General features: G+C 40.1%; 1 protein-coding gene across 2 annotated transcripts in view; it reads right to left on the reverse strand.

Moving 5' to 3' along the window:
• The window catches only part of LOC132382492 (NAD(P) transhydrogenase, mitochondrial-like), a 77,272-nt gene that overhangs the window by 50,490 nt on the left and 14,548 nt on the right, over positions 1–12,234 (reverse strand). For both annotated transcript variants that reach the window (XM_059952742.1, XM_059952741.1), the window contains exons 3-6: positions 7,109–7,338; positions 4,682–4,899; positions 3,035–3,122; positions 318–406 (exon numbers count right to left, since the gene is read on the reverse strand). In XM_059952742.1, the coding sequence (XP_059808725.1) occupies positions 318–406; positions 3,035–3,122; positions 4,682–4,899; positions 7,109–7,338 (625 nt within the window). The remainder of the gene's footprint in view (positions 1–317; positions 407–3,034; positions 3,123–4,681; positions 4,900–7,108; positions 7,339–12,234) is intronic.

Below are 12,234 nucleotides of genomic sequence, written 5' to 3' on the forward strand. Positions count from 1 at the left end.
GTCTCACTTGCACAGTAGCTGAACAAATACTGGCTGAACTCATGTCCTTTCTACTGAACAGTTTGTTCATGCACAGATGCCAGAATATGGAGTAACAAACAATGAACTTTGACCCAAATGTTAACAATTAATTACTCCTCCCCACAGATGCTACTTGAACCACAGAGTTCCTCCAATAGATTATTTGATGCTTAAATTCAAAACATTCTTACCACAATGATCATACTTTCTGTCATGGATTTACAAGTTCTTACTCTTTATGTAGTACAGGTTTCAATAGGAAAGGAAACATACTCTCTGTTAAATAGTTAACATACCTCGTGTCAAAACCTCGAACAATGGCTCCCAATGATTTTGCAGCACCAGCAGCCGCCAAACCAGCAACACCACCTCCAATAACCAAGACCTTGTGTTCGAAAGGAGAGGGAATCAGAGAAAATAAGAAAATCAGCAATTATAATTGGTACAGTCAACATTGTAGTTGACTATCTATTTATTTCTATAGATACTGACTGACTTGCTGAGTTCCTCCAGCATTTCGCGTGTGTGGCTTAACACTATAACAAATCAGTCCTAGTTCACAGATCTACTATAGTTGCCTCTTATGGTTTCCATAATCGGGGATATATACCAAAGCCATGGAAATGGAGCAGAAAAGATCTTCTAAGGTAGCGACAGAGTCAAGGAACCTTCATTTTAGGGGAACTATAGGTCCTCACCAGATCATGACAAGATTCCAAACACCAGAAAATCTGAAGATGCTGGAAATCCAAAACAACCGACACAAAGTGCTGGAGGAACTTGGCAGGTTCGGCGACCTCCATGGAAGACAGCAAATAGTCAATGCTTTAGTACCGAAACACCTAATCAGGACTTGATGAACAGCCTTGGCCTGAAATGCCGACTGTTTGCTCTTTTCCATAGATGATCTATGACATGATTCTATCCCTGATTACTGTTCATAAACTGAATTGTTCATAAGTAGAAGATGCAGCCACTCTAAACGGAAAAACATAAGCCATCCAAGGGAAATGTACAGTTACACCACTGGGGTGTTTAATTCAACCATTCTGATACTGACGTGATGCGAGTTCCCACACAGCAGGAGAAGCCTGCAGCTCCACGACAGCTGGCAAAACCACCTCACTGGAATTCCAAATGTTGGTTTGTACGTACAAGCTGTAAAATAATAAGTCAAGTACTTGGAACCTGCGGAGTACTTATGCATGAAGGCAAGATTCTGAGATCTGGTAGAAATTTGCAAAAGGCAGGGAACCCTTTCAGTACTCAAAAAGATGCGCTAAACTTGTTTTGTTAAACACCCCCACCCCCCCTTCAAACCTATCCCTAGACAACACCTCGCTATGTCCAATGTCGAGTGAATGCCCGGGAATGGATTGAGGGCAAAGCAAACGGTCAGAAGTGGCAAGGCTGGGAATTGAACACTATGGAAAATAGGCTCCCTTTCACAAAGTATAACAGATTCCGCAGGTGCTGGAAATCCAGAGTAACCTGGAGGAATTCTGTTGTTTCAACAGCATCAGGATGAATGGTCTCAGCCTAAAACATCGGCTGTTTATTCCTCTCTATAGATGCTGCCTGACCTGTTGAGTTCCCTTTGCATTTTGCTTGTGTATGTTCCCTGACACAAGAGCAGGCCTCAATTCCGCTAAGTGTCTCGGTCTGTTCACAGGTTGAAGATGAACAAATTTATTTTGCAAAAGTGATCCCAAAACACAAGTTGCATGCTGTTTTATGTCATTGAACCTGGTTAATAATTTCCATGTAAATACATACATAGCCTGGAACAAACGTTGGAAACTCCACAACTTGTTAACAAAATATTTAATTATTATAAGAAAATAAGATACAGGAGCAGAATTAGGCCATTTGGCCCATCGAGTCTGCTAGGTTATTTCATCACGGCTGATCCAATTTTCCTCTCAGCCCCAATCACTCCTCTTCTCTCCATATCCCTTCATGCCCTGAACAGTCAAGAATCTATCAACCTCTGCCTTAAATATACATAAAGACTTGACCTCCACTGTTCTTGATCTGTGGCAAAGAATTCCACAAGTTCACCACTCTAGCTAAAAAAATTCCTCATCTCTGTTTTAAAAGGTCATTCTTCTATTCTGAGGCTATATCCTATTATAAACTAATGAACTATCTAACATATCTAATAAATTATCCCATTTCCTTAAATCTTTAGTAGAGATAGGGTAATGTTTGAAATGCATAATCAATGTCTAAAATGCTTAAAGGTATAAAGAAAACTTCACAGAATCTGAAAGAGTGAGAAACATGTCAGTCTTAGGTTAAGGTTTAAACAAGAAATTGTCTCTGACAATTAACCTGCCTTCATAGATCAACTTGTTGCATATCTCAGGAACTTCAGCTGAACAAGACATCATCAAACATCTGACAATTCCAAGCTTGCAAACTACAAAGAATATTTTCCAAATTATGCCAAGGTTTGTACTATACAAATCCATCTCCATTGCCTTCATTAATAGGATTCAATTCTCAGAATCAAAGTCAAAAATCAATCTTTAGGCACTAAGTTCTTCGAAGTAATAACCAGTCCCAAGTCTGATGAGCATCCAACATGAGATAGGAACAGCAGGTTCACAATTTGTACAGATTTGTTCTAGAATGCTTAAACCTTAATATTTCATTTAGCTTTCTTACTGCAACCGTTTCCTCTTGAAATTGCACAAAAATTTACGACATGCCTTAAGTCTGCTCAAGGGCATAATTTGGGCTGGCCATATCCCTGACATATGGGACAACTAAACCCTGACCTATGCAAAAAAATGCATAGCAATTTTCACTGCTGTTAACCAGCATAGGGCAAGCTAATAGCAAGTAACAGGATCTGTGTGTTTTGCTTAAATTAGATTCTCGGCTAGAAATGCACAATTCTACATATCTAAGGAGAATCCATAATTAGCCCAGATTTGTAGCAAATCAGCAAATTTGTAGCAAATGGTTGTACAGAATTATAAATTTCACACCATTATAAAATTCTTACCTTTGCTGGAGGTACTTTCCCAGCTGCTGTTATCTGACCTGTGAAAAATCTACCAAAATGGTTTGCTGCCAATACAACAGACTTGTACCTGAAAGAAAAAAATTAGAAAATTTAACATTCACTTAAGAACATGCATTGGTTAACCACACCATAATTAAACAAAGGGACAGAAAAGTTTGTGGACTTAAACGAGAACACTGAGGCAACTGTGCCCATGTTGGTGAGAAGTGGTTACTTGCCTTCCTAGCTCTAGGTCTAGGAAACGTGCAGGTTGAGCTCGATACACCACCACCAATGTCCATCTCTGGGCTTTTGCCAGAAGTATGTCCTAGGTCTCACAATCATGGGATTCTATTTAATCCTCTTCCCAATTAACCCAAGCCTTTGGCAGCTAAATATTCAGCAAAATAGGTACTTGCTGATAACCTTGCTTATCTTACTTTCAGTTTTGTACCCCTGTGCCCCTTTAATGCCAAAGAAAACAATGCCAACTTAGGCAGCTTCTGCGTAAAACCACCATCCTTTAGAGCTGACATCAGTCTGTTATGAGTTAGGATCCATTACAGATCTCCTCACAAAGTATTGACAGCTCAAGCAAAATTTTTCCACTTGCTCACTATCACACCAGACCACTTTCTGAAGACTAATCTTAATTTGGTCATGAACTTGATTAATAATGTGCGTATGTCCCCCTTTTTCTAAATTGTTCTTTAATATCAAACAATGTTTATAGCCAGTCAGAGAGATAGCACAGAAACTAGCTCTTTAACTCACCAAGTCCTGACCAACAATCAATCACCCATTTTTTTTTGTTATTCTCCCCACATCTTCATCAACCTTCACCTGCTTTTTCCACCCACCGCTGCACTAGGGGAAATTTAAAATACCTAATTACCACACCAACCTGCACATCACTGGGATGTGGGAAGAAACAGGAGTACATGGTTGAAACCAATTTCAGTCACATGAAGAATATGCAAATTTCAAACACTACGCCTGAGGTTAATATTAAACCCAGATCTCGAGCACTGTGAGGTACCAGCTCCATTAACTATTTTGTGTCACCTGAAATGTTTTGCACTTTTTCCCATATTTTGTTTAGAGTTCAATATGGTCTTCTTTGCTCCTTCCAAGGCTGAATGCAAGATTTTCTTAGTTAAACTACACTACAACCCCGTGACCCTTCTCTGCACTGTTTTAAAATGATTAGATATCAAATCCAGAACTTGGTATATAAAACTGAACACATCATTAATTAAGAAAAGAACAGCACAATGGACTATACTTCAATGATTTAATGATCACTGTTGCCATGTTTGCTTTGTTGTGTCTTATGACAATAGCAGAGAATTGAACATATTGAATCAACTCCCCTTTCAGTCTTGCTGCCTACTAGATTACTACCATTCACACAGTGTGTCTCTAAAGATATTTTCCCCCAATGTCCAAAACAATGCATCTATCTTTATTGCACTTCCATTGTTGTGGTTCAGCCTAAGTCTTTATTTCTTCTGTAGTCGTATTAAATTTCTTCCCTTCAAGATCTGTTTTGACCTGATCACAGAGGCAAGCATTAGTAAGAGGAAATACACAAACTAGGTGTCTAAATCCCATTTTCTTTTAAAACAAAGCAAAGGTCCATCATACCCTGCGATGTTAGCCATGGAACTAAGGGCATCATAACCCTGTGCTATGGTAACGCGAGGAACCTGGTCCATAGCCAGGACAGAGGCCTTTCGCTGAGCAAGTTTATCCATTAGTTCAGCGTTCTGAGCAGGATAAATGAAACTGACAAGAGTAGATTTCTCCTTTAGCAGGTCTGCTTCATGTGCTCCCAAGGTCTCATTGAAAACAGGAGCCCTGACCTGCAAAAAAAAATCAAAATCATAACAACAGATAAACAATGAGAAACAGAATTGAAATGATAAATGATCTTGGTTAAAGCATCTTGTGGGAAACAACAGAAATTTGTCTTTACAATATTTTTAATGTTGTGAATATCTAATGCATGGGGTGACCTGAAGCTGGCTTCTGAGCAGGGAGGTTGTGCAGATCATAGAACCAGCCCACTGAAAGTAACAAGTTGATCCCCAGAAATCCAGATAAGCAACCCCCACATACCCTTCCATACCCTAGCTAATCAGCTCAAATACAAGCCATGTCTGTATTGTCAGAGACAAATAATCAATCTTCTAAAAATTCTAGCGAAATATATTAATGTAAAAAACATTAAATACCAGAGCAAACATGGAGTTGCTTAACCTGGGAAAGTGACCTAAATTTCCCAACTACCACAAAAGTACAGGGAGTGCTGGTCGGGTCAGAGTGTAATAAGCAAAACTGCAGCAAGGAAATGTGAGGAAATGTCCATGCTGAGTTATAGAATGTCAAACTGGCCCCCAGTGTGAATAACAGGAAATCTGCACAGACCTGAGCAGGTGTGGACAACTACAACTGCAGAACTGCACAAATGTATAACTGTAAGGCAGAATCCTGAAAATTTCCCATGATGTAGAGTGGTGTTATGACATTTAGGCAATTAATTGACTGGCCATTGTGGCCAGGAAACAACCTGCTTGCTACAAGGTGCCTAACATATTTTGTCCTTCTAAAAATGGTGAGTAGAACTTCTAAAGCAGGGGTTCCAATCTGGTGTCCATGGACCACTCTGTTAATGGTTGGCGTCCATGACATAAAAACAGATGGGAACTCCTGTTTTAATGTTACCTTATACAAGAGGCTTCCTCCTCTTTTAATAATTTTATGCAATCCCAGATCCATAAACATTTTAATGAACTGCTTGACTAACAATAATTACTATCACTTTGGACAATTTGCCGCGTTTTTTATAATAACTAGATATTGCTAAAGTATTCAATAGGAACTTGTTGGATTCTGGTTTTGGCTTTGATGCAAAGCAATTGTTCTCATTTTACAACACAATTGAAAAAGTACATGCAGTTTATTAAAAACAATCACAAGTTACCCCTGTAACAAGTACTTGTGTGAATGGAATGTACTTTGGCATATTTATTCAAATATTACAATGACACACATTTTACATACTATAAACTTAATTCTTTTTCATCTCATCGCAGCAGTTCACGTTAATAAAATCAGATTTCTCATTCTTCCCTACTGAATGCCACGTTGCTGGCTGAGCCACATTCAATACACAAAGCTTTTATCTCAATGCATCCTTTTCAAATCTACCTTAACTATAATGCAACTTCTATCTTATAACTTTTGCAAACTCCTAAAATATTTGTCTCCTTCTCTCTACAAACTCTTTGCAGGTGAATGTTCAACTGCTGCTCCTAGTGGACCATTCCACGCCAGTGGGAAAGCGCCTTATAAGACTATAAGACACAAGGAGCAGGATTAGGTCTTCAGCACATTGAGCCTGCTCCCTTATTCCATCCTGGCTGATTTATTATCCCTCTCAACACCTTCCCCCTGCCTTTTCCCCATCATCTTTGCCGCCCTTATTAAATAAGAACCCATCAAGCTCTGCTCTAAATATACACAATGACTTGGCCTCCAAAGCCATCTGTGGCACTGAATTCCAGATTCACCACCCTTAATCAGCAGAAGAGAAGGTGGTACCTGTGCTATCTGCTTACAACTCTATATCCAGATGGTTTGAGGTAGTGATGATAATGAAACTGATCTCTGAAGCTTCTGATAGACTTTAGCTGTTCTACAACACGTGTTGCTGAGGAAAACTGAACTATCATTTATCACAAGACATGATTTTTTTCTTCAGCTTATTACTTTGGAATTACCTCACTTCTTGCATCACTTTTGGTCAGAAGAAAACATCTCCACAACAGAGGGACAGATACTTTATCAACTGGGGTACAATGTATAAAAGTAAACTTTTAAAACCTTAAACTGCTCAACAAAATTAAGTTCTCCTTTAAGCAAGTTTTCAAATCTTGTTAAAAAAACACACATCAAACTAAAGCTTCTGAGAGAGTAATGAAAAAGTAAAGAACATAGCTTACTAGCTCCCCTTGCATTACCCAAATAATTTAAGGTATGTTTACCTTTCAATATAGGTGGAATACAAACCTTTAGGACAATATCTGATCCAAAAACAGCTTTTGTATCTTTAATCGTGGCCCCAGCCTCTCTATATTGGTCATCGGAGAATTTGGCACCATCACCAGCTGTTGCCTCTACATTCACAGTAAAACCTTGATTGACAAGGGCTTGGACACCTGCAGGAGACACTGCTACCCTTTTCTCATTCTTGTAAATTTCCTTCGGAACGCCAACAACCAAATCTTTGTAACGAACACCTATCAAAGAGAATCAGAAAATATTTCGGTCATATTTTAGAACGCTGAAACTTAATTGTGATATGGTTACAAAGATATCAACCTCAAAGTGATTTCCATTCCAATTGAAGATTAACAAGCTGAAACTCACCTTGATAGTTTCCCCAGCACTTTGAAAGATGAATGATAGTTATGATTAAACTTCTCTGAGTCATTAAAGTTCTTCAAATACCAACAACTTTGGTATCAGTTATAAGTTGATATTAAAGTCATAATTGTACATTAAAGACCAAAACTTACAACAAAAAAAGTCAGCATCAATGCTCATGTTTGTGTGGTTAGAAAGGTACAAACAGCACTTCAGGTCTCTCAGGTCAATAAAATCTTATCAGATTAACGTGAGATAGAGGAAAACATAAGCAGGCTCTATGCTCCAAGAGTGGAGTCAGGTCAGATGGGAGATATCTGAGCTACTTACGTGATAATAGTAAGAGGATACAAATAGGACAGAAACTACAGATTCTGAAATAATTAAATTTCAGAAGTTCAAAGTTGTCGACGTTGAGTAAGAGGTTGTTAAGGCACCACTCAGCCAGACTTTCAATCTCCCTCCTATATGCTGATTTTTCAAGTCAAGTTTATTGTCATCTAACTACGTACATGTATACAACCATATAATGTATATAAAAACGAGACAATGTTTCTCTGAGCCAGGGTGTAAAGCTCAGTGGTACATATAACACACAATAACTTATGATGGTAAGGATAAAATCTACAGACAAATCACACATAAATAACAAACTAAAGTGCTTTAATACTAAATATTGTAAGGTATGGAACAAATTAACCAGTGACGCTTTAAATATGATGTGGCAGGGTGCTCAAAAGCTTAATGGCCCGGGGGAAGAAGCCTTCTCATCCCGACTGTTCTTGTTTTTATGCATCGTATTCTCCTGCCTGATGGTAGAAAGTCAAAGAGGATGCTGGATGGATGGGTGGGGATCCTTAATAATACTAAAGGCCCTGTGTATGCAGCACTCTGAATAAATGTCCCCAATGGATGGTTGGGAGACCCCTAGATTCATCACCACCTCTAATTCAGCCTATGGCAGAGGCATCGTAGCTAACTTGAATATGGCACTGGAGCTGTGCTTAATCACACAGCCGCAAGTGTTTAAGCAAGTAGAGCAGGGGTCTAAGTATGCACCTGCGTTGATGGATATTGTGGAGGAGATGATGTTGCTAATCCAAACTGATTGGGGTCTGTAAGTGAGAATAGTCAAGGATCCAATTGCAGAAGAAGGCATTGAGACCAAAGTCTTGTTGATTCGTTTTGAGGAGATAATAGTATTGAATGCTGAGCTAGAGTCAATACAGAGTATGGTGATGTCCAGGTGTTCCAGGGTTGAGTGAAGAGCCAATGATGAAGCATCTGCTGCGGACCTGTTGCTCTGGTAGGCAAATTGGAGCAGATCCAAGTAGGTTCTCAGGCAAGAGTCGATATAGTTCATCACCGACCTCCCAGAACACTTCATCATTGTGGATGTAAATGCTAGTGGGCAATAGTCATTGAGGCAACAGTCTTGACCGCTCGTATAACTGAAGCACATTTGAAGCAGATGGGTACCATACAGTGCCAAAGTGAAAGGTGAAAGATTTCACTGAACACTTCAGCCGGTTAATCAGCACAGGTCTTTAGTAATTGGCCAGGTACCCAGTCTGGGCTGGTTGCTTCTCGTGGATTCACCCTCTTGAAGGTTTCAAGCATTTAATACCATCATTCCCACAGTCCTGATTGAGAAGTTATGGAACCTGGGCTTCCATACCTCCCTCTGCAATTAGATCCTCAACTTTCCAACCTGAAGATCACCATCTGTGCAGATTGGTGAAAACATATCCACCTCACTGACTATCAACACTGGTGCATCTCAGGGATGTGTGCTTAGCCCACACTCTGTTCTCTCTCTGTTCCCATTACTGTTTGGCTAGGCATAGCTCAAGTACCACCTGTAAATTTGCTGATTCTACCAACCAATGTTGGTAGAATCGCAGATAGAGACGAGAGGGTGTACAGGAGCGAGATATACCAACTAGTGGAGTGGTATCGCAGCAACAACCTGGCACTCAACGCCAGTAAGATAGAAGAACTGATTGTGGACTTCAGGAGAGTAAGAGGAAGGAACACATACCAATCCTCATAGAGGGATCAGAAGTGGAGAGGGTGAGCAGTTTCAAGTTCCTGGGTGTCAAGATCTCTGAGGACCTCATCTGGTCCCAACATATTGATGCAGTTATAAAGAAGGCAAGTGACTATACTCCAATCTCTGTTACCATCAGGGAGGAAGTACAGAAACCTGACGGCACACACTCAGTGATTCAGGAACAGCTTCTTCCCCTCTGCCATCCAATTCCTAAATGGACATTGAACCTGTCAACACTACCTCACTTTTTTAATATATATTATTTGTTTTTTGCATGATTTGTAATCTATTCAATATAGATACACTGTAATTAATTTACTTATAATTTATTATTTTATATTTTTTTCTTCTTCTTCTATACTATATATTGCATTGAACTGCTGCTGCTAAGTTAACAAATTACACAACACATGCTGGTAGCTGTCCAGGATGCTGTCCAAGTTGCATGTCATCTTGGACAATGTCTCCCATCCACTCCATAATGTACTGGTTAGACTCAGGAGAACATTCAGCCAGAGACTCATTCCACTGAGATGCAACACTGAGCGTCATAGGAAGTCATTCCTGCCTGCGGCCATCAAACTTTACAACTCCTCCCTTGGAATGTCAGACACCCTGAGCCAATAGGCTGGTCCTGGACTAATTTCCACTTGGAATAATTTACTTATTATTATTATTATTTAATTATTTATGGTTTTATATTGTTATATCTCTACACTATTCTTGGTTGGTGTGATTGTAATGAAACCCAATTTCCATCGGGATCAATAAAGCATGTCTGTCTGTCTATCTGTGACAATAAACCTGATTGTGATTGTGATTCTGAGTCTGAAATCATAGGTTCAGCAGGAATGTGGGAGTTTGTGATTGCTCTTCCATGTTTTGACAGCCAAAGCAACCACAGAAGGCATTGAGCTCTTCTGGAAGTGAAGCCCTGCTCTTGTCCATGTTGCCTGACTTAACTTTATAAGAGGTGACAGTAATTAAGCCCTGCCACAACTGTTGGGCATCCTTCGTTTAATTCAAGTTCGGTCCGAAATTGCCACTTCACCCATGAGATGGCCTTCTTGAGATTGCACCTGGACCCCTTGTAACTTTCTTGATCAGCAGACTTGAATGCCTCTCATCTGGCTCTCAGCAGACTGCAGATCTCATGGATTATCCACGGATTTTGACTGGGGAAAATTCTGAATGATTTTGTGGGGACACACTTGTCTACAACTATTTTATTAAAGGCTGTTACAGCTATGGTGTATTCACTCAGATCCACAGATGAGTCCCTGAAGCAATTCCGTAGCCACTCCTTTGCCTCCCATGACTACCTCTTTATTGGCCTAATCTTTGAAGCCTCTCTGCCTATATGCAGCTAGAAGAACAGCCAAGTGATTCGATTTACTGAAATGTGGTCTGGGCATGGAATAGTTGTCATTTCTTATCTTAGTATAACAGTAGTCTTGTGTGCTGCAATCTCCGGTGCTACAAGTCATATGCTGATGGTATTTGGGCAGTTTTCTTCAAACAAACCTGTTTGAACTCACTGACCATGATTTCAAATGCACTGGAATGGACTGTCTCTTGTTTGGAGATGGCATCATGCAGTACCCAAGTACTTCATTATAGTTGACCACTGGTGGTATGTACACTGTGGCCAGGTTTATGGAAGAGAACCCTCCAGGTAAATAGAATGGACAGCAGTTGTTCAAGGTTGGGGGAAGACAAGTTCGACAAACCCGCTACATCCGAGTACACGAGAATTTATCCTGAAACACAAACCTCCACCGTTTGCCTTTTCTGAATCAGCAGTTCAGTCCATTCGGTAAATCAAGAAGACTTCCAGTTTCACTGCTATATCTGGCAGACTGGAATTCAACAGTCCTTCATCTCCCTCTGATTCAGCAATCCTATCCTCAGGTCCTCAATTTTGTTGTCCAGGTCCTGCACATTTGCGAACAAGATGCTGGATAGATGGGGCTCCATCCCTCTGCATTTCAGCCTGACCTGTACTTGCTGGAGTTTAGAAGAATGGGGGTGGGGAGGGTGGATCTCATTGAAATCTATGGAACATTCAGAGGCATGATAGAATGGACATGTCCCTTTAAAACAGTGATGATAAGGTATTTCTTTAGCCAGAGGGTGATGATGAATCTGTGGAGTTCATTGCCACAGATATCTGTGGAGGCCATGTCACTGGGTATATTTAAAGTGGAGGTTGACAGGTTCTTGATTAGTAAGAGTTAAAGGTTACAACGAGAAGTCAGAAGAATGGGGTTGAGAGGGATAGTAAATTAGCCATGATGGAATCATGGAGTTGCACGATGGACTGAATGGCCTAATTCTGTTTCATGTTCTAAGATACAAATAAGGTTACAATGGACAGTGGATTTCTAAAGGCTGTCTTTCACTTGAAGGGCATGAGTGGCGTTAAAGGGAAAGTATTTAATGTGGGATCATTACCTTGGTGACGCAGAAGTTCAGAATGAAATCTGCCTGGGGTGCTGCTGAAGAAGGCCAAGATCTCCAAGTCATTTTGCTGGTGTGGGTGAGAAAAGGCAGTTAATAAGAAAAAATTGGAAGTGCCAAAGTGAGGTAAGGTAGAAGAATAGGGGGATACACTTCAGTTGGAAATATTCAGGGAGAAAACAGATTCAAAGGAAAATTTCTTCCCACGGGGTAGGCATGGCTTTAAGTAAGTGCATTATTGGATCTTGAGGAAGTT

The sequence above is a fragment of the Hypanus sabinus genome, chromosome 28, assembly GCF_030144855.1.
Source record: "Hypanus sabinus isolate sHypSab1 chromosome 28, sHypSab1.hap1, whole genome shotgun sequence".
Classification (NCBI taxonomy): domain Eukaryota; kingdom Metazoa; phylum Chordata; class Chondrichthyes; order Myliobatiformes; family Dasyatidae; genus Hypanus; species Hypanus sabinus.